We start from the raw sequence: 23,115 nt of genomic DNA on the forward strand, positions 1-23,115 counted from the left end.
AATTCAAATCCAGTCCCATTTTATCTTCCCCATTCTTACACTGAGTTTTGATTTTGCTATTGAGTGTGACCCAGCTGAGGGCAGCCTAGATACGGATGCCCATTGATATTTGCCACTCTTGGGATCCAGATACTGCCAATTATTTGGGCCTCTAATTTTGTTGTTCTTCCTTTCAAAGTTAAGGCTTACCCTAAGACACTTAGTTCTCCTATCTTCATTTTAAAGCTTTCTCTTAAAGTGTCTTAATTTATAAAATTATTAAATCTGTAACTCTCATTTCTCATCATGTCCAAAAATAGTATGGTCCCCGTTGCTGAGAGGGGTGCTTTTTTCTTTTTTTACATCTGCGTTTTTCCTTACTGTGACTACTATGACCATAGGAAATGTACCTTCTCCGAATGCACCATTAAAGCGGGTCTTAGCCTATACAGGCTGTTTTAGTCGAATGCAGACCATCAAGGAAATTCACGAATATCTATCTCAGAGGCTGCGCATCAAAGAGGAAGATATGCGCCTGTGGCTATACAACAGTGAGGTAAGAGACATGTCGGAGTCAAGGAAAGTCCTGATTAAGTGTTAAATCCATGTTTCATAAGTATGGGTTTTTTTATCTGCACTAATTGTTCTGAAAGCCATGTCTTGGAATCACAGTGGAAACTTCAACTTTTAAATTACTGGATGCATACATGTAGATATTTGTCATCTGAAACCCATAATAACAGTCATGGATAGTACCATCTTGTGAAGGTTATTATTATAAAGTAACGGCAAATATCATTTTTTAACAAATAGTTTATTTTTGATTTGTCTTAAAGTAACTTATATACATGTTAAAAAAATTCAAACAATACAAAAGTATGTAGTGAAAATTCTTTCTTTCCATCCTCTGACCCCTATCTTCCATTCTCCTCAGAGGCAGTGCTGTTAATTGCTTATATATTCTTCCTAACACATGCAATATATTTCCATTAATACTCTGAAATTGGATCATAAGTAGTTTTAACCAGTTCTTTATTCCCTAGTTCCTTCTTTCTTACATCCTCCTTTGGTCACCATTGAGAGGTGACCAATAGTTTAATAAGTTAAGAGCAGAGGTGCTGGAGCCACACTGCCACGGATTAAATCTTGGCCCTCACACCTGTTAGTTGAATAACCAAGGGCAAGTCCCTTGACTCTCTGTCACAGTTTTCTCATGAGTAAATGGGGAAAATAATAGTATTTCCCTTAGGATAGTTGTAAGAATTAAAGGAATTAATTTTCTGAGTGCTTTAGACAGGGTGAGCATCAACAAAAATGTATAATTCTATTGCATGACATTTGGTTTTACATTTTCAGTTCCTAGTAAATAATCAAGTTCCATCTTGACCACAAGCACATTTACTGAATTTCATACTAGATACTAAAAAAAACTTCTTTTCTATAAGCTGTTCAGAAAATCTAAATCTCAATGAATTTTGGTTTGATGTGTGATGAGTCTTTTCTGGTCTCCCCCAAATCCTATATAACTTTTTTAGAGACATAAAGTATGTGTTTACAAAGTATACATTGTCTTTCCCTCATTTTGCCACCAAAATTATGAGCATTTCTGAATAACTATAATACGCTAAATATCTGTCACGAGTTATGTAACTACAAGGATGTTTTTAATTGTCATTCATTTTTATTTCCATATTTGTTTCAAGTTTAGTAATTAAATTAACAAAACATTTCCTCCTCCATATACAGAATTACCTCACTCTTCTGGATGATGAGGATCATAGATTGGAATATTTGAAAATCCAGGATGAGCAGCACTTGGTAATTGAAGGTACAAGATGGAAGCATGCATTTGTATTAGATTTTTAGGGGAAGAATTTAAAGATTTAATTACTGATAATCCATTTTATAGTTTTTCCAACTGGTATTTTATCACTATATTCTATATAGTAAAGAAAACCCATTAAACCCTTATGTAATCCTACTGTAATGTAATACTATTTGTATTGCTTTAAGAGAAAAACATGTCTACATTCATTGGCTGGCAAGGGTGGAAGCGGTGGGTAAAAACAAGTGAATTCAGTTATAAGTTTATAGCTCCTTAAAATTTTCAAGCTGCCTCTTTGTCAGGAGACTTTCTTGCATAGTTAGTGGTGCAGGCTTTTCATTAGTCAACACTAGTCATTCACCAACATAAGCATAGACTTACACACTGGCATGCACACATCATTGAAAACTTAGTGTGTCTTTTCTCATCAAGATTCATGAAACATTCCTAGCTGCCTCTGTATTAAAATGAATAGATTACTCTGGCAGTTGTCACAATTTAAGAAAGCATTGTAATAGTTCCAATGTATTAAGTTTAAGAACTTTAATTCCTTCTATAGATGGTTGAGTATAATTTTACTTCAGGTATGTAATTGAGGGATTAGTTTACTAATTAATTCTAACCAGTAAAGTCTCCGGTGTAAAGAATTGGAATGGTTTCAGAGGCAATTACTAAAATTAACTTGATTTTTTTTTTCAGTTTCTGATTTAGAAATAAGAACTTTTTTTTTTAACAGAAGCAATTTAGTGGGTGTGATTTGAATAGATAAGAAATTAACACATTGCTGTCTCTGTTTTTCCAGTTCGCAACAAAGATATGAGTTGGCCTGAAGAAATGTCCTTTATAGCTAACAGTAGTAAAATAGATAGACACAAGGGTAAGTCTACAGTGTATTATTTTTAAACAAACTATCTTAAAATTATTCTTTTATTTTTCCTTCTCTCAACTATTGAAGTCTTAACAACTTGTAGCTTTCTAGCTCAAAAGCGATTAGACCCCCTCTTATTTTTCTTTTTCCTGAAGCATCAAATTTCTTTCTAACCATGCAATTAAATAATTTATACATTTTGAAAGACATAATTCTAGGAGAGAATTGTTTGAACTCTAAAAAACGATCATAGCAATTAAAGAGAATCACTGCTGCTTCTAGATTACAAATGAGTGTAGATTATCATGATTGCTGATGATGCTCCATGAAAAAACCTCTACTTAGCATTGCAAGACCCAATAGAGAAATATTAGCTCCATTTAATTGATTAGAAGAGTTATAAAAATCATTGCATTGAATACAAATAACTGTTTGGTCATGACATCTTGCTACAGCTAGGCTTCCATTCTCGTGTTGTTTGTTCCAGTTCCGACAGAAAAGGGGGCCACAGGTCTGAGTAACCTGGGAAACACATGCTTCATGAACTCAAGCATCCAGTGTGTTAGTAACACACAGCCACTGACACAGTATTTTATCTCAGGGAGACATCTGTATGAACTCAACAGGTAATCTTCCTTGAGTCATTGGCTCTTAACTTTTATAACTTTGCTATGAACGCAATATTACCTAAATCTCCTCTTTCTTCACCCTGGGGGAGGAAAGTCTTAATCTTATTTGCCCTATTAAGCGTGAAGTAAGGACCAAATGCTACTTCTCTTATTTTGAAAAGATATTTTGATGTGAGAAAACGGACTCTAGGCATTGCTGTGTCCACATGATTGTGATTTATAAGAATCTTTGGCAACAAATTTTCCTCTCAAACTTCTAGGACAAATCCCATTGGTATGAAGGGGCATATGGCTAAATGCTATGGGGATTTAGTACAGGAACTTTGGAGTGGAACTCAGAAGAATGTTGCCCCATTAAAGCTTCGGGTAAGCATGTTAAAATAATATAAAGGTATTTAAGTCCTAAGCAGTTATTTAAGTAATTATTTTTCTCTACGTGTTTTTTATATTTAGCTTTTTAGTTTTAGTGTAATGTTTTTGGGTCCTTCACAAGGCATAAACTGGATGTCAGATACTTTTACTTCTTCACATATATGCAAAATACTACTATAGACATAGTGGGTAGAAAAAGATCAAAAGTATAGTCTAAATTCAGGATGCCATTCATTTTACTAATTTATTAGGTATCGTACTTGTATATACAGTAAACCTTTCTTTCTTAATCCTTCACTATTAGCAGTATTCTAACTGCAAGGTAGACCTGAGTCTAATTAATGATACTCAGTACATTTTTAATATTACTAAGATAATTAGTTCTATCTGTAGAATTTTAAAAAGTAGCAGAAAGAAAGAATGTAATTAATGGATACAAATTTGACATTAATATCATATGCAGTGAATTCTAGTTGATGTTAGGATTACCACTGTAATAATTGTGTATTAACTCATTTAATCTTCTAAATGGCCCTACAGTATAAAGCGACATTATTATCCCCATTTTATGGCTCAGGAAACTAAGACTCATAGCAGTCAAATAGCTTGTCCAAGGTTGCAAGCTAGTTACTAAGTCCTCACAGTTGAACATGAGGCTTTTCTACCTCTAATAATAAAAGTTAGGATATAACAAGACCAGAAAAGCTAACTGTAAAAGAAAACATTATAGGGGCTTCCCTGGTGGCGCAGTGGTTGAGAATCTGCCTGCTAATGCAGGGCACACGGGTTCGAGCCCTGGCTGGGAGGATCCCACATGCCGTGGAGCAACTAGGCCCGTGAGCCACAACTACTGAGCCTGCGCGTCTGGAGCCTGTGCTCCGCAACAAGAGAGGCCTCGATAGTGAGAGGCCCGCGCACCGCGATGAAGAGTGGCCCCCGCTTGCCACAACTAGAGAAAGTCCTCGCACAGAAACGAAGATCCAACACAGCCATAAAAAAATAAATAAATAAATAAATAAATAAAAGAAAACATTATAAAAAGGAATCTTCCAATGTGAGCAAATGCTATTTTAATATTTCCATCTTGTATATTAAATAGCTATGTACCTAAAGAACTGTTTGCTTATATGATGCTAAACCAGAACATAGGATTGGCCATAATACTTTTTTGGGGCTGGGGGAGGGAACATCATTTGAGATTAAGATCAGAAAGATTTCATGATTATCCAAAATATATTTGCTGAAATAGAGACAGACTAAATACTATACTATTTATCTTCTTCTAATGCCTCTGATAGAATTATGGGCATGTTCATTCTAAACTTTATGAGATAGCAAATAATGAGTTTGATTCCTCTTATATTTATAGTGGACCATAGCAAAATATGCTCCCAGGTTTAATGGGTTCCAGCAACAAGACTCCCAAGAACTTCTGGCTTTTCTCTTGGATGGTCTTCATGAAGATCTCAACCGAGTCCATGAGAAGCCATACGTGGAACTAAAGGACAGTGATGGCCGACCAGACTGGGAAGTAGCTGCAGAGGTTTGTCAGTTTTGAGTTTCTAATGTAAGCAATAGATAAAATATTCTGACCACAAATATGTGTTGCACAACTTAAATGCTAACTAAACTGTTCTGCGGTCAGAATTTTACTGCGAAAATGAAGGAATTTATATTTCTCTGCTTATTTCTTGTGCAGTAATCCTAAAACAAAGCATCTTTAATGAAAATAGAAAAATGTTTCCTCTTCAATGTAAATTTGGGGGAGAGGATGTAGGAATAATTATTCAGTAGAAATTTAGGAGCCCCCATAATTGCTAAAGTAATGTGTACAGTGACCAATAGGCATATTTTTTCCGCTTTTTAATGGACAAAGAACTCATCATTGTTACCATGGTAAGAAGAAAGAAAAAAATAGGGTTTTCCATCTGAATTTAATACTTTATAGATTGAGCAGAAAGAATCACATTCTATTCTGGACCGCCAGGGAAGTCCCGATGGTGGTATTTTTAAAGAAGGGAAATACGTAAGCCCAAAGCTACCTATACAGAGTGATCTGGCTATGTCACTACAGTCTAGATTTACCCCAGTGAGTGCTGCTGCTACACTTGGCAGCTCTTCTGTGTTACCACTGTTGCCAGAATTCTTGAAGTATTTTATGTATTTCTCTACTATCTCAATAGGCAATATATTTTAAATTACATATCCGACTTGTAAATTTGTAGGCACAAAGCTTTTTTTTTTTAAGGGTTATATTCTTGACATTTAAATCTAATATATTTAACCATTTTCTTTGAATTTGGGGAGATAAAAAATTTCTCTAATCTTTTTTCTTGCTAGGCCTGGGACAACCATCTGAGGAGAAATAGATCAATCGTTGTGGATTTGTTCCATGGGCAGCTAAGGTCCCAAGTCAAATGCAAGACATGTGGGCATATAAGTGTGCGATTTGACCCTTTCAATTTTTTGTCTTTGCCACTACCGATGGACAGTTATATGCACTTAGAAATAACAGGTGGGTCGCAAAGTTATGAAAAATTATTTAATTCCATTGTCTTACCTTATTCAAGCAGCCTGCATTTGTAAGTATAGTCATTTGTGTATAATGCGTTCTCATAAAGATTGGTAGTCAGCATGTTATAATTTTTTTTTAAATTTTATTGGTGTTAGTTGGTTTACAGTGTTGTGAGCATGTTACAATTTAACAATCTAATTTCAGGCATGATTTGAGGTTTGAAAGACTTGGAACATGGGTCCATTTTTGTGCCCATTGAGTCTTCTGTTAGTTTCAAATGTGCCAGGAACTCTCTTTAAAATCTTGCAAAGCCACTCACACTTCTGTATCAGATGAATATTCAAAAAATAATGATTTTACTTAAGATTATCTTTAAGCACCATCTGTCATAGTGTTTACATATAAAATTAAAATTCTAGACTGAAATATTTGCTGTTTCCAAGTCTCTCTCTCACACACACACAGACACACACAGTGTAAAGCTTTCAATGAAACCTGAATTTTACTGGTAAAAAACCTTTTCTCTTTACTAGTTATTACGTTGGATGGTACTACCCCTGTACGATATGGACTAAGACTGAATATGGATGAAAAGTACACAGGTTTAAAAAAACAGCTAAGCAATCTCTGTGGACTTAAATCAGAACAGATCCTTCTTGCAGAAGTACATGGTTCCAACATAAAGGTGATATTAACTGTTCTTTTTAGGAAACTCTTGATTCCATCCTTCAAAGATCACAGTTAATTAATAATAATGATTGTTATTAAGTATTATTATTAATTATTAATAATAATTAATAATTCTCGATTAATTATTGTGTCAAATGACCAAGGGAGATAATAAAACACAACAAAAACTGGAAAAAAATTTGTGAAGTTTTTCGTTCTAGAAGAAACTTAAAAGAGTTGTCTACCAGAATAAAAGAGTAATAATGATGGTGGTATTTTTATTATTATTATTATTTTTGGCCACACTGCATGGCATGCGGGATCTTAGTTCCCCTACAAGGGATCGAACCCATGTCCCCTGCAGTGGAAGCACAGAGTCTTAACCACTGGACCGCCAGGGAAGTCCCAATGGTGGTATTTTTAAAGAAGGGAAATAGGTAAGCCCAAAGCTACCTATACGGAGTGATCTAGCTGTGTCACTACAGTCTAGATTTACCCCCAGTGACTGCTGCTGCTACACCTAACAGCTCTTCTGTATTACCACTATTGCTAGAATTCTTAAAGTATTTTAGGTATGTATGAATGTGTTCTTTTAGTACTTTTTTTTTAGTACCTTTATGAATATATATACCTGGCCTTTCAACAGACTAAGAAACTAAAGAGTAAAGACAAAGTGACACAAATCACTTCTTCTTGCATACCAGCTGGAGAAACAAGAAATTTAATAGATATATTGCCTACCCTGAATTGAGCTCCTACCACTGGTATTATTTATATTCATCTTCGGGGTTTCTGAACAAACTCCCACCTCTTTGACATTTTTTTTCATATGTAATGCGGAGGTGAGATCTCTCTGGGGATTTTGGGTTTAGATTCTTGAAATGACGGACAAAACTTAAGAAGTCAATTATACACATCATACTGCCCTCCTATGAAAGGGGATAATGGTTTTGTCAGGAAGGTTAGTTTTCACTTAGTTTATCAAGCTTTCATTTATAGTTATTTTAGAAAAATTATTCGGACATCTTATTTGTTTTACTGATAAAAGGATCTAAGACATTTGCTTCAGATATATCAGAGAGGTGATTCTCCATTTTATCTGAAACATCTCCCGCTTCTCATCTCGCCTCTTTTTCTATAGAATTTCCCTCAGGACAACCAGAAAGTACGACTCTCAGTGAGTGGATTTTTGTGTGCATTTGAAATTCCCGTCCCTGGATCTCCAATTTCAGCTCCTAGTCCAGTACAGACAGGTAAGATAGAACTAGAGCTCCTTCTCATGATTTTAGCTTTGAATAACAGTCTAAGGGTTGTCATCCTTTTTAGGCTTTTGTTTAGGCTAAAAATATTAGAGCAAAAGAATTTTGGAGCCTGAAGGAAACCTTGGTGATCATTTATCTCAAATCCTCATTTTATAGGTGAGGAACCTAAAATTCAGAGAACCTGACTAAGTTAGATAGGTAGTTATTAGCTAAATCTACCACTGGAATTCAGATCTCCTTTAACTCTTTTATCTAATATTAACGTGGTAACAGATGGTGTGAGAGAAATGTACTATGAGAAAACAAAATAATAAATTTGACTAAAAAGGAATCTGTTTATCTAATATTGCCTGTGATTTAATATGGTCATCCAATGAGTCTTTTTGGCCATTAGTGGGGTTTGTCTCCTCTTTATACTGTTGGCAGTTAGATTCATTCCCCAACTATAACGTGCTTCAGAGAGAATGAGGCTCCTGTCACTGGCACTCAGTAGATGGTGGATGATTTAACATTGCTTTTTGGTTATCATCACTGTCCAGTAGAACTCTCTGCAATGAGGAAAAGTTTCTGTAATCTTTGCCATCCAATACAGTTATCTACTAGTCACATGGACTGTTTAGCACTTGAAATGTGGCTAGTGAAAGGGAGGAAATGCACTTTTAATTTAATTTTAATTTAAAAAGCAGTGACTTTCATCAGCTGTAGCAAATGTTTCACTCTGGTGGGGCAGGTTGCTACTGGGGGAGGCTGTGCTGGGTGGGGGCAGGCAGCAGGTGGGAAATCTCTACCTTGCTCTTTATCTTATTGAGTCTAAAACTGCCCTAAAAAATAGTCTTTTTTAAAAATTAAACAATTTTTTAAAAACCCATCATCTGGCTAGGGACTACCGTCTTAGAACATTTCTAGAAGAATGGAGAAATGAATTTTTAGAGGAGAAGAAAAAGAAAAGCAGTAGAACTGTTTTCGTGCCACAACACGGAGCTAATAAAGACTGTTGGAAAAATTCTACTTACTCTTTCTGTCAGTTACTCGTGCTTTGTCATTTAGTCAGAAGTGTGAGTTATCGAGGTAAAATCTGAAGTTAAAATCTTCCAATTAATCTAGAATTATCATTTGACCTATGATTCCTCCCTGTCCTCTGTTAAAAGAGACTGTCAGTGGTCTGGGTCCCAGCGATATTTGAGAAAAGAGCAAAGATAAAGGTACCACAGACTTGTGATGCTATACTTATCTTTGAATTTGTAGATTTTTCCTCTTCCCCATCTACAAATGGAATGTTCACCCTAACCACCAATGGGGACCTGCCTCGATCAATATTCATCCCCAATGGAATGCCAAACACTGTTGTGCCATGTGGAACTGAGAAAAACTTCACAAATGGAATGGTGAATGGTCATATGCCATCTCTTCCTGACAGTTCCTTTACAGGCTACATCATTGCAGTCCACCGAAAAATGGTTAGTTTAATGTTAGGCAAGTTACTGCTGGTCTTGCCAGTGTTATTTATGAAACGGCCATTTTCTGTCTTTGCAACATTTTCAGTGTGTGCACTTTCAATGTGTTATGTTCTAAGTGATTGCGGTGTGTTCTAACTGATTGCAGCCAGGATTTAATATCACACATGACGGCCTACGTATGAAATGACATTCCTCACTCATGTATCAGGCAGCAACAAGAGAGCTGGTGCATCTGAATATAGTACTACTGTCTTTAAAAAGTTTGTGGCTCCTATATGTTCATGTAGCCGTGTACATCTTCTCCGCCATATAAGTGTAGATGCCTTTGGAGAAGGTTTTGTTTGTTTGTTTTGGAGGGAGAAACAAGAAGATTCTTAGGCAAGACAAGTTGTTTCCTAGGACTGCTGTAACAAATTACCACAAACTTGGTGGCTTAAAACAACAGAAATTAATTCTTTCACAGTTCTGAAGGCCGGAAGTCTGAAATCAAGGCATCAACAGGGTTGTGCCACCTCCATAGGTTTTAGGAGAGAATCCTTCTTGCCTCTTCCAACTTGTACAGGCATTCCTTAGCTTGTGGCTGTATAACTCCAATCTCTGCATCTGTCTTGGCCTTCTTCTCCTTCTTCCTCTGCCTTTCACTGTTAAGAACAATTGTCATAGGATTTAGGGGCCATCCAAATAATCCAGGATGATATCTCAATTTAATTACATATGCAAAAACCCTTTTGCCATATAGGGTCACATTCGTAAGTTCTAGGAGTTAGGATGTGGACATATCTTTTTGGGGACCACCAAAATTCACTACAGAAATCATTTATCATAAAATTATCATTTATTCAAAAAACTAAGTACCAAGAAAAAAATTAAATACCTGGAAATAAACTTTACAAAAAATATACAAGGTATCTGTATAGAAAACAATAAAATATTATTGCTCGAAATTAAAGAAGACTCAGATGTTTGAAGGAACAGACCGTATGCATGGATTAGAAGACTCAGTATTTCAAAGATATCCGTTCTCCACAAACAAATCTACAGATTCAATGCACAATCCCAATAAAAATGCATACTCTGTATGTGTATGCTTGTGTGTGTATAACTTGATAAGCTGATTTTAATATATGGAAGCACAAAGCACTAAAATAACCAAGACAGTCTTGAAGAAGAACAAAACATGAAGAATTGAGCTACCAGATATCATGATTTTATAAAGCAATGATACTTGAGACATTGTGATATTGGTGTGAGAAAAGACAAATAGACCAATGGAATAAAATAGAGAGCCCAGAAACAGGTTCACATATGTATGAACACTTGATTTATAACAAAGATGGCATTACAGAGCAGTGAAAGACAGTTTTCTCGGTAAATGGAGCTGGGATAATAGAATAACCATATGAAACTTGACGCACCTACCTCTCACCACATAAAAATCAATTCCAGGTGGACTGCAGAATTAAATATGAAAGCAAAACAGAAAAGCAGACCCTAGAAGATAATAAACATGAATATATTCATGACCTTGGTTTAGAGAAAAAGACTTCTTGAATAGGACACAGAAAGCACTAACCATAAAAGAAAAGATTGATAAATTGTACATCATTAAAATTATGAACTTCGGTTTCATCAAAAGACATCACTAAGAAAATAAAAGGCAAGCCTAGTAGTAGAAGATGTTTGTAACTCATGTAACCAACAAAAAGGCTCAATCCAGAAAATATAAAGGACTCCTATAAGTCACTAAGAAAAAACAATTCAATAAAAAAATGGCTAATACTTAAATAGGCACATCACAGAATGGATATCCAAATAACCAATAATCATATAAAAAAGTGATCAGCCACACTACTAATTAGGGAAATGCAAATTAAAATCACATTACAAAGACTTCCCTGGTGGCACAGCGGTTAAGAATCCGCCTGCCAATGCAGGGGACATGGGTTCGAGCCCTGGTCTGGGAAGATCCCACATGCCGTGGAGCAACTAAGCCCGTGCGCCACAACTACTGAGCCTGAGCTCTAGAACCCATGCGCCACAACTACTGAGCCTGTGTGCCACAACTACTGAAGCCCACAGCCTAGAGCCCTTGCTCCACAACAAGAGAAGCCACCGCAGTGAGAAGCCCGCGCACCACAATGAAGAGCAGCCTGCGCTGTCCGCAACTAGAGAAGACCGCGTGCGGCAACGAAGACCCAAGGCAGCCAAAAATAAATAATTTTTTTAAAAACCCACATTACAATATCACTGCACACCCACCAGAATAGTTATCATTATTAAACAGGTTGACAGTGTTGGTAAGAATAATTGAGCAACAGGAACTCTCATACACTGCTGATGAGAGTGTACATTAATACGGCTACTTGTAAAAATAGTTTTCTAATTAAAGATAAGTAATTCCACTATTCCATTTTGTGTTTTTATGAAAACACAAAATAAAGCCACTAAATGTCCATTAGTAGTAGAAAGGATAAGGAAGTTGAGACATGGTCATATAATAGAATATTATACAGCAATGAAAATGAATGAATTTTTAGTTATACACAACGTAAATGAATCTCATAAACATAATGTGGGAAAGAAGCCAGACACAAAAGAAATACCAATAATATGATTCTATTTATAAATAAAAACTTTAAAGACAGGGAAAATGAAATTTACTGTTTATGCGTAGGGTGTAAAATGATAAAGAAAAGCAAAGAATTGATTACCATAAAATTCAGAAAAACTGTTACCATTAGGAGAAAGGAAGAATTTGTGATTGGGAGGAAGCAAGAGGAAGGCTTTGGAGTGCTGGCTGAATTGTTTCTTGACCTGACTGGTGATTACACAACTATTTGCTCTGTGATAATTCTTTGAAATGCATTTTTTCCCTCCTTTGAATCAGTAACTCCCGAGTTAAAGTGATTTTCTGACCATGTGAACAATGTTCTATGGAACATATTCTAAACAGGATTGTATGAGTGGACATCCTAGAGAATTAAGGGATATATTTGTGTTTTGGAATTTTGTTTAAGCACAGCTCCAACAGGTCCCATCAGCTAAAATAATTGGGGTGATTCATTCATTTCCCCATGTCTTTTTTAATGGAGCATTATCAGATTATATATTAAGAATACTGATGTATTTTTAATCTTTCTTAGAGAACAGCTATCTTCAGTTATCATGTATATGTTACGTAAAGTGCTTGTAAGTGCTAAAGCATTATATATAGGTTTTTGTAATTATTGGACCATAAAGCCATATTATCAGCTCTAAATTTTCACCTTTTAACCAGTTCCCTGTTTCCAGTTTCCTTCATGATCTAGCAGCTTCTTTGGGGAATGCCTAAAATTGATTTTACCATCTGTCCCAAGTCAACTCCCTTTTCCCATTATTCATGTGAAAGGCAACACCGTTCTTCCATGCTAAAGGCTAAAGGCTAGAAGTGTTCTTAGAATTTTTTCCCCCTTCTAAAACCCTATATTCAGTATATCATTATGCCTTTTAATTTCTTCTTTCAAAATACTACTTGAATTTACCATTTTTCATCATTTTCATTGCCACCTTCTTCTTTCAGACCCTTTGATCTCATGGTTGACCTACTTTGAAAGTATTTTTCTTCTACTCCCTTCTACAAGATAGAAAAAGAAGGGGAATAAGGCAAGGTAACACAGGCAAGAATATTCAGAGACTAAAGGGAGAAATAGTGTTGTGTTGACACAACAACTAAAGGGAAGTCAGTTTCAAAAAAAAAATTAAGAAAGAAAGATATGGTTACATAGGCCAGAGACATCAAAAAGAAAACTGAGAAGTTCGGCTGTGTAACCAAGTAAAGAAATAGGGCAAGAACTTAGCACAGTAGGTCAAGTGAGTTTTTTCAGATTAGAGAAAAAATCGTTAGGAGAGGACAAAAGGACAATTCCTGGTGCAGTAAAGCTGGGAGCATGCTGAGCAGTTATGGGCCACAGGGCCCTGGGAGAAGTTACCTTCAAGAGGATGAAAATTGTGTGGGTTTAGAAGTGAAATACAGGGACTTCCCTGGTGACATAGTGGTTAAGAATCCACCTGACAAGGCAGGGGACACGGGTTTGAGCCCTGGTCCAGGAAGACCCCACATGCCGCAGAGCAATTAAGCCCGTGCACCACAACTACTGAGCCCATGTGCCACAGCTACTGAAGCCCACGCAGCTAGAGCCCGTGCTGTGCAACAAGAGAAGCCACCACAATGAGAAGCCTGCGCACCGCAATGAAGAGTAGACCCCGCTCGCCGCAACTAGAGAAAGCCCGCGCGCAGCAACGAAGACCCAACGCAGCGAAAAATAAATTAATTAAAAAAAAAAAAAAAAGAAGAGAAATACACTGAGAAGAGTAAAGAAATAGTTGCTTAAATGACCTCATTTATTTAGTAAAATAAGTCATCTACCGAGAGTTGGCGTGGAAGAAAAGTAGAAGTTTTAGGAGAGAAAAACTCATCTAAGTTTTTTGTTTTTAAAAAATAGTTCTGAACTCTGTCCACATTTCTGTGGGTCTTATAATAATATAACTACCAACACATGAAATAGGGTCTTAAAATCATGTATTTAGCTAATCTTAAGTGAATAATGGCAAGATAAAATACTTGAGGATCTGAAATAAGAGTCTTTTCACTTAGAAACTAGTGGGTTTATAAGTTGTTGGCTTAGCTTCTCTACTATATAAAGACCAAACTTAAAGAATTAAACGTCCAAGTGCTCATCAGCTTTTTTGAGTAATGCTGCAACTCCCAGCAACCTTTCTATTATACTGAACTTTTGTTTTAAGCCATCATTTCCAAGCTAATTCTGTGCAGTATCTCCATGTTAAGAAATAATAAAAATCTCCTTTAACATACTCAAAGCAAACGTTTCAAAAGTTTACCTTACTTTTATCCTATCGTGTAATTAAGAATATGATTTTTAATTTTTTTACATATGATTCTGTGTGTGTGAGAAATGTTTATCAGAGAAACCTACGCAGTTTGAAAATATTAAATGCTGAAAACCCAAGTTTGATAGATAGAGAGCAACTCTGAAATTGGCAATACCTCAACCTTTCAGTGATTCCAGTTTGAATAACCATTCTCTTCATATTAATAAAAGATGGTCCTATAAATAAAGAGAAGTGTGATAGCGACTAAGTTGAAAATGGTAGGGATGCCTGTTTTTGGCAGTCTTAGAAGAATGAAAGGGAGGAATCAGAGGCCTATCTTCTCCGCTCTTTCTTCTCTTGTTTGTACATACAGATGAGGACAGAACTGTATTTCCTGTCATCTCAGAAGAATCGCCCCAGCCTTTTTGGAATGCCTCTGATTGTTCCGTGTACTGTGCATACCCGGAAGAAAGACCTGTATGATGCGGTTTGGATTCAAGTATCTCGATTAGCCAGCCCACTCCCACCTCAGGAAGCTAGTAATCATGCGCAAGATTGGTGAGTTTCAGGGCATCTTCCTAGATCTTTGGTTTCCAAATGTAGAAAAAGAATTTATGTGAATTCTGTGTGATTTATAGAACCCATTCCATGTCAGGTTAATCACTCCTTGAAGAACCATCCAGAGAACATACAGTTCAACCATTTGGTTTGGTCTTTTGAGTAGGAGAGACTGTACACCTTCCTTTCATCACCTAGACATTCCAGTGTCTAATAATCGTTGTATTCTCTGATCTCTTACCTAAATCTTTCTGGCTAGTATTTTATATGCTTCAGGTAATATCCTTGGCTTCTGTTACTACAAAAGTAGAGAGTATGAATTCACCAGGAAATTTGCATCATCTCAACCCTCTGAAATTCCGAATGGGAGCAGTATCTATACGTGCATATCTATACATGAACTCTGAAAAAGTCTCATGCCATAACAATGATTCAGTTGGATTATCTCCCTACCATGTCATTTTAACAATGAGTAATTTCCTAAGTCTTGGTAAAGAATATAAGCATCTTCTGTTTTTTTTCCATTCCTCTTACCACTGTTCTATTGGATTAGTAAATGTATTTACTTCTAATAATCTTTGGGATTGTGTTGCCTTTTATATCTCATTTGAATTGAAGATCATTTTCTTGTTATCATGGTGCAAGTGGGAGTTCTGCTTCTGTGTTAACTGAGTAAAGAAATTATTTTTGCTGATAGGTTATTTGTTATGGTATGAGGGTCTTTTGATAATTAGGATAAGGCTTAAGGTAAATAAATTTTAAAGGAAAAGTACAAATGATAGATAAGTGATTTAATTGATGAATGTTGTGTTCAGTAAAAATGACAATAGGACAAGATTAAATTTGAAGTGAAAATCTAATTGAATTAGAAGGCTTCTAGATGAGGACTTTTCCCAGGGCTTGCTAATGAATCAGATATGGAGTATGAGGGGAGGAGGAATCCAAGCTAGATTTCCAGCCTGAACAATTGTTTGTGAATGCTGGTACCGTTTAATGAAATGAGGAAGACTGGAGAAGGAGTAGGTTTTGGCAAGCGATGACAGGAATCAAGCTAAATTCAAGATCTGTGTTATATTTTCAAGTGGGAAATAGACTTAAGGTCTTTCCAGGAGGTATAAATATAGGTGTCATCAACAAATAGTTGGTATTTAAAGCCCTGAGACCAGTTGATATTATTTAGATAGTAAGAGAGAAGATGCCTAAGATCTAATTCCTGATGCATTCCAGCATTTAGAGGTTGAATAATGGAGGGAGAGACAACAAAGGAGATTCAGAAGGAACAGCCAGTGAAGTAAGAAGAAAACCAGGAGTGAGTAGTGTCCCAGAAGTTAAGTGAAGATAGTGTTTAAGGGAGGACTGATCAGTTTCCAGATGCTACAGAGAGATTAAGAGAAGGACTGGGATTTGACCACTGGATTTGATTAAATGGCAGCCTTTGGTGACCTTGCAAAAGCTGTTTTAGTGGAGTGGTGTAGATGAAGACACAGAGGTTAGAGTAGGTTAAAGAGAAGATGGTCCTACAGACATTCCAAGAATAATAAGAGCTTATCTTTTAGAGATAACACAGTGAAATATTTATGGATGAAAATGATAAAATGCCTCTGATTTTCTTCAAAAGTATCTAGTGGGTCACAGTAGCCAAGAGGTGGAAACAACCCAGAAGTCCATCAATAGATGAATGGATAAACAAAATGTGGTATATACATACAGTGGAGTATTATTCAGCCATAAAAAGGAATGGAGTTCTGATACATACTTCAACATGGATGAGCCTTGAAGACATTACACTCAGTGAAATAAGCTAGACACAAAAGGACAAATGTTTGTATGATTCCACTTTTATGAGGTGTATCTCGAATAGGCAAGTTTATAGACAGAAAGTAGATTAGAGGTTAACAAGGTCTTGGGGGAGGGGAATTTATTATTGCTTAATGGGTAGAGTTTCTGTTTGAGGAGATAAAAAGGTTCTGGAGCTGGGTGGTAGTGATAATTGCACAGCATTGTGAATGTACCTAATGCCTCTGAGTTATACACTTAAAATGATTAAATGGTAAATTTTATGTATATTGTACCACATTTTAAAAAATGGAATAAAAAATCTAGTGGGGCTAGGTAAGGGTATAGATGAAATAAGAGTGGCCAAGAGTTGATGATTAATTGTAGTTGGGTGCTGTTCATTGTACAGTTCTCTACTTTTCTGAGTGTTTATGTCAATAAATTTGAAATTTTAGATTAAATGGACAAATTCCTGGAATTGAGGATCCATGCAAAAGATGATTAGTTTGAGGGACAGTGGATAAGGAGGAAAGTGAGGATTTGAGGGCAGTGATTGGAGGTTTATGTTGGGTCAAAGAATTGTTAGAGTAGTGATACTTGAATAAGTGATCCAGGAAGATAGGAGATGTTTGTTGCAAAGTAGGATGTTTGGAATTGAGATTTTTGGAGATGGTAAAGTCCTTATCATGGCTTCATTACCTTCAGCAGCCATGTAATAGCCACTATCAGTTGACAAGATCTAGAATATGACCATTGGAGAGGGTAGATCAATATAGAATGGAGATTATTGTTGGAAGAGAGAAGGCCGAGGAGTTGTTAGACAAGTTACATTGAAGTCACCAAGAGTAATGATGGAAGTGACAGAGAGAAAAACAGTGAACTGGGTTCTAAAATCTTTAGTGAATAAAGAAGAAATGTCCCTACCAAGGAGGAATAGCAAGCAGGTGGTATAATTCAGTAGCAGACGCTACATAGAAACCAGAATTTTACCAGAAGTGGTAAAGAGGAGTAAGGAGGAGACCCATATCACCTTCAGGTTCTGGGGTTTATGAGAAGAAAGCTAGCACTTAAGAGGTGAACTGGAAGCGGAGTCCTCAGGAAAGCCAGGTTTCCGTTAGAGCAAAAAAGTAAAGAAACTTTTTAGAAGAGAGGTGCTGCACAGTTCTCTGCCAGAGTGCTGCCTGGTTGTTTTGTCCCTTTATCTTAAGTTGGAGAACTCACAAGGCTATCTTGCAGTTAAGACATTACCCTAAAAATGTTACGTAGCTTATAGCTTTAGATAGTTAAGGCAGGGAAAGGGGGTATCTGCCATGTACCACATCAGGGATTCTGATTAAAGAAGCTTCTAAATATATAGTCAGTCAACTTCTCTAATACCATTATGACCTTTCAGCTTTCTGTGGTGTGTCAGTGTTCTTGTCATGGAAGAGGTCTGGTTTAATGTGAATTAAATCTCTTGATAGAGTTAGGGCTGAGGATAATTAGCATTTGATTTCATGATTAGCTTATTTCATGAAATTTGCGTGGACCACATGGACTCTCTCAGAGACATCTGGCAGTCTGCTGTGTCTCCCCCTCTATAAGCAGGGAGCCCTGAGTGTGGTTGTACAGGGCTGCAGTTTATGGGTTAAGATAACCAGCATTGAGCTGTCAGTGTGAACATACTGCTCTGACAGATGCCCCTTTCTAGGGTTAGTTCAAGAGAAGATGAAAGAGACCTCAACTAAGAAATGTTTCTTATACTCTTTGGTTTATGTTCTGTTTCAGTGATGACAGTATGGGTTATCAGTATCCATTCACTCTACGAGTTGTGCAGAAAGATGGGAACTCCTGTGCTTGGTGCCCATGGTATAGGTAAAGTGACCTTCTGCAAAAGAAAAATTTTAGAATTGCAGCTTCAGATATTATACCTTTTTCATAAGGTTTCCAGTTTTTAGAAGTAATAATGAATAATGAGAAGCTTGAAATAAACTTAAGAGTTCTTCATTCATCTCTTCCCTGTGAGGTCTATAGCTAAGTTTTGCTCTTGAGATTTAGCTGGTTTTGTAAACTCTACAATCCTCATCAAATTCGTAGTTTATGACTAACACTTATCATTCTATACCTTCTGCTCCTTAGATATAAATCAGTTTAGCAATTCTGAGCCCAATAAGACATAGTCTATTTACTAGACCTTGCTGGAAGTCTATTTTTGGTTTTTAGAAGAGTTATGGAGATTGATTGACCATTACTGTCCCAGCTTGGAAAATGCCTGAGTACTGAAGTCAGCCTTCAGAGAAGTGTAATAGCTTTAGCAAACTGAGTCTGTATAGGCCTTGGAACCATGGCCTTTGTCATGGTTCCCTCCCCCGCCCCATAAATTTTTATATATATTTATTTAATGTGCCATTTTACAAACAAGGAAATAGGCATGGTTATGCCAGATAAATTGTCCTACCTCCAAGCATTTAATAACTAAATTTAGAATTTCTTGAGGGTGTATGGTCTCAGATAGCCAATTCCCATATCATTTATTTGCCATAAAGTCCACATATTCATGTGGATTTACAAATGGTTATCAAGTACCTTGAAAAACCAAAGATTTGAGAAGTGATAAGCAGGATTCCCTGAAATAATAATAATTACTAGTACATATTCATGCATTTATCAGTCTGAAGTTAGAAGCCCATGACAAATTGGGACGTCCAAGAAGGAAAGTAGAGAAGTAGAAAGGGGGACTTCCCTGGTGGTGCAGTGGTTAGGAGTCCACCTGCCAATGCAGGGGACATGGGTTCGAGCCCTGGTCCAGGAAGATCCCACATGCCGCACAGCAACTAAGCCTGTGCGCCACAACTACTGAGTCTGCGCGCTCTAGAGCCCACGAGCCACAACTACTGAGCCCACGTGCCACAACTACTGAAGCCTGTGAGCCGAGAGCCCATGCTCCACAACAAGAGACGCCACTGCAATAAGAAGCCCGCGTATTGCAGTGAAGAATAGCCGCCCCCCCCTCCAACGCAATTAGAGAAAGCCCGCAGGCAGCAACAAAGACCCAACACAGCCATAAATAAATAAATAAATAAACAAATTTATTTTTTTTAAAAAAAGTAGAAAGGGAGAGTTTTGGGGGCTTTTTGGTTTTTTTGTGTTGTTTGGCCACGCCCCACAGCTTGCAGGATCTTAGTTCCCCTACCAGGGATTCAACCCAGGCCGTGGCAGTGAAAGTGACAAGTCCTAACCACTGGACCTCCAGGGAATTCCCGGGGAGACTATTTCTTTTTTTTTTTTTTTTTTTTTGAGAATATTTCTGATAAAGAAAATTTGGATTCCTTCATAATTACTCTTTCCTCAGTAGATCTTTTTTCCCCCTTTAGATTTTGCAGGGGCTGTAAAATTGATTGTGGGGAAGACAGAGCTTTCATTGGAAATGCCTATATTGCTGTGGATTGGGACCCCACGGCCCTTCACCTCCGCTATCAAACATCACAGGAAAGGGTAAGTACTCAAAGCCATCGTAAGACGGTGGTTTTCCTATGTAAAATTTTTCCCAGCTTAACTGTATCATGCCATTTCTATTTTCAGACAGTTTAAAAACAGCTAGAAAAACATTCATTGGCATTCTCTGTGGCACTTAAATATATTAACATGATTATGTGGATGTTTCAGTTTTCCCACTTGTAGAGTTAATTGTATTGGAGCATTGAATTTCAAAAATATTAATAATAAGTAAATCTTGAAACAAAACTTCGGGCGTAATTAAGAAGTTATATTCTCTGGCCATGACATATCAAGCATGCCAGTCTCTCTGCCTGTTTATTAATTATTATTGAAGCTGCAGCATTTGGTAACCACTATTACTTAGCTCAAGTGCATTCCAGGGCTATAGCTGCTACCTTTAATGGGCATAGTGATCAGAAAATTAGAGAAAGAACTGAATGTTTCAAGACTGGGCACCTAAGAGTACATCTCCATGCCTGTTCTTCACACTTAGCATTCCTCTACTGCCACTCTGGCTGGAGCAGTTTTTAAATTTTGAAAATGTAACTTCCAAAAGAATACTACCTCCATATCTAAAAATGTTTGCCAAATATTGTTTGAAGGGTAGATTGACTAGATAGCTTGTGCATAGAGAGATGAAGAATCTGGTGGAGATGTAAAAGCAACAGAATCAAAGGAGTTGTTTTAGTCACAGGAAGAGTAGTAGTGGCTTTTGCATTTATATGATTCTTGATGGAAATTTCCTTCACTGTTTCTTAAGGCATTCCCTTTAGATAAGTTAGTAATGAGAATTAACTTTTCTGTCTTTTTTTAAGTATAGTTGACTTACAATGTTGTGTTTCTGGTGTATAGCAAAGTGATTCTGTTATACATACATATATATTCTTTTTTGTATTCTTTTCCATTATGGTTTATTACAGGGTACTGATTATAATTCACTGTGCTATATAATAGGATCTTGTTGTTTATCCATTTGCATATATAATGCACGTATAATAGTTCTCATCTGCTAATCCCAAACTCCCAGTCCAACCCTCCCCCACCCCCTTGGCAACCACAAGTCTGTTCTCTATGGACTTTTCTGTCTTTTTGTGCTATTGAGGAGTGGGGGAACTCCCAGTTCCAGACCAAATTCCCTATTTGGATCCCTAAATATGCCCCCACACACCCTAAGGCTCTCACTAGCCAAGGATGAGTACTATTTGTGGATACTTGGCCAAATGAAACATCATTGGGCTAAAGGAAGCTGAAGAGAAGTAGATGTTTTGGCAGATTATGCTCGCTGTAGCAAGGTAGTTCAACAACCTCAACCATGGTTCCTTTGAAGAGGGAAAATTTTAGCAATTGAAAGAAAGATTCTTAAATCTTCATCAGCACAAAATCCAACAGGACATTATTGTGACAAGATACTCCTGTCAAAGATGAACAATTATTTGGCTGTAAATCTCTTTCCCTTTTTAACAAACCCAGTGTGCAATCTGAAAAACTCTGGAGGACATCCTGCTCTATAGGAAGAGGGACCTACGTGACCTGTTAAATCTCATCCCACTTCCATTTTCAGTGATGCTCTTAGGATACCATGGAAACCAAGCTGCTATTGAGATATCCTTCCTTGCTGGGGAATGGAGCCACATGACTAATTTCTTCCTACATGTGGTTTCTGCATGTGCTTGGAGAGTCACGTAGACAAAGGAGATTCAAAATTGAGATTGTTGCCTGTATGTTTTATGGTTTTTATTCCAGTAATTCCCCTTTTAAGAATTTATCCTAGGGAAATACTCTGTGATTTGCTGACAAATTTCATCATAGCATTTGTTAGAATAGTAAAAAATTAGAAGCAACTTGTATTTGTCCCACATTAGAGGCATGTGGTATAGAAATTGGATAAAATATTATGCAGTCATTGAAAATGATGACTACCAGGAGTTTTTCCCGACATACATGGAGAGATGCTTACGATGTCTTGTAAAGTTTTTTATAAAGCAAGATATAAAATTGAAAAAAAGATATAAAATTGCATACACTGAAAAATCTCTTCATATAAAAAAAGAGCAGAAGAAAATCTGCCAATATTTTGACAGTTTGCCTTTATATTAAGAATATAAAAGGTTTCCTGCCTTTTTACATTTTTCACTGCTTTCCAGAATTTCTACATGAATGTTTTATTTGGTAAGGGGGGAAAAATATAGGCAATTGTGCTTATTCTTTTCATTTTTCCCCTGTTTGGACCTCATATTCCTTAATAAAAAATTAAACTAGATAACTTCTCAGATCTCCCTCTTTTTCTAATAGTCTTATAATGTATGAAAGCTTATTATTTCATTCCTTTATGTTTTGGGCTAAGGATGAGCTTTCAAGCAACTTAGATTAAAAAAAAAAAGGAAGAGGGTGCCAATAATAATTTAGACTATTTGAATAATTGTAGAGGATCTGGGAATGGATCCCAAGAGGTAAAGGGAATCTTTATCATTTAGGGAAATTTTATCAATAAATAAAAATTATTTTTGTCCACACTTATGTTTTTCATCCATCTCCTTCCTCCCTGTCTCCATCCAGCTCTATATCCTGTGTGTTCTATAGAACATATAGTCAATAAAAATCAACATTCTTTACTTACTTACTATAATTTGTGGTTGGCCATAAAGCATCCCTGGTAGAGATAATACAGATAATGTTTAACTGGCTGTGAGAAAAGAGACAGTACTATATTTAATACACCTCTTTTTCTAGTCTGATTTTAACCACCATGATACAGCATGTTTCCTTTTGAAGCATGTCAGTTTTTCCCTTGGATGACCAGCCCTAAAAATGATGAGAGTTAGTATCAGAAAAGAAGTCAAGGTCAAGCCAGATTTCCCT

At 36.6% G+C, this 23,115-nt stretch overlaps 1 protein-coding gene across 2 annotated transcripts in view; it reads left to right on the top strand.

Moving 5' to 3' along the window:
• The window catches only part of USP32 (ubiquitin specific peptidase 32), a 196,527-nt gene that overhangs the window by 163,984 nt on the left and 9,428 nt on the right, over positions 1-23,115 (top strand). For both annotated transcript variants that reach the window (XM_059907602.1, XM_059907603.1), the window contains exons 17-29: positions 381-535; positions 1,726-1,807; positions 2,607-2,681; positions 3,160-3,298; positions 3,562-3,667; positions 5,043-5,216; positions 6,014-6,188; positions 6,722-6,873; positions 7,999-8,110; positions 9,365-9,576; positions 14,819-15,003; positions 18,547-18,633; positions 20,133-20,253. In XM_059907602.1, coding sequence (XP_059763585.1) covers positions 381-535; positions 1,726-1,807; positions 2,607-2,681; positions 3,160-3,298; positions 3,562-3,667; positions 5,043-5,216; positions 6,014-6,188; positions 6,722-6,873; positions 7,999-8,110; positions 9,365-9,576; positions 14,819-15,003; positions 18,547-18,633; positions 20,133-20,253 — 1,775 coding nt within the window. The remainder of the gene's footprint in view (positions 1-380; positions 536-1,725; positions 1,808-2,606; positions 2,682-3,159; positions 3,299-3,561; positions 3,668-5,042; positions 5,217-6,013; positions 6,189-6,721; positions 6,874-7,998; positions 8,111-9,364; positions 9,577-14,818; positions 15,004-18,546; positions 18,634-20,132; positions 20,254-23,115) is intronic.

Source organism: Balaenoptera ricei, chromosome 20 (genome assembly GCF_028023285.1).
Source record: "Balaenoptera ricei isolate mBalRic1 chromosome 20, mBalRic1.hap2, whole genome shotgun sequence".
In the NCBI taxonomy this organism is placed as follows: domain Eukaryota; kingdom Metazoa; phylum Chordata; class Mammalia; order Artiodactyla; family Balaenopteridae; genus Balaenoptera; species Balaenoptera ricei.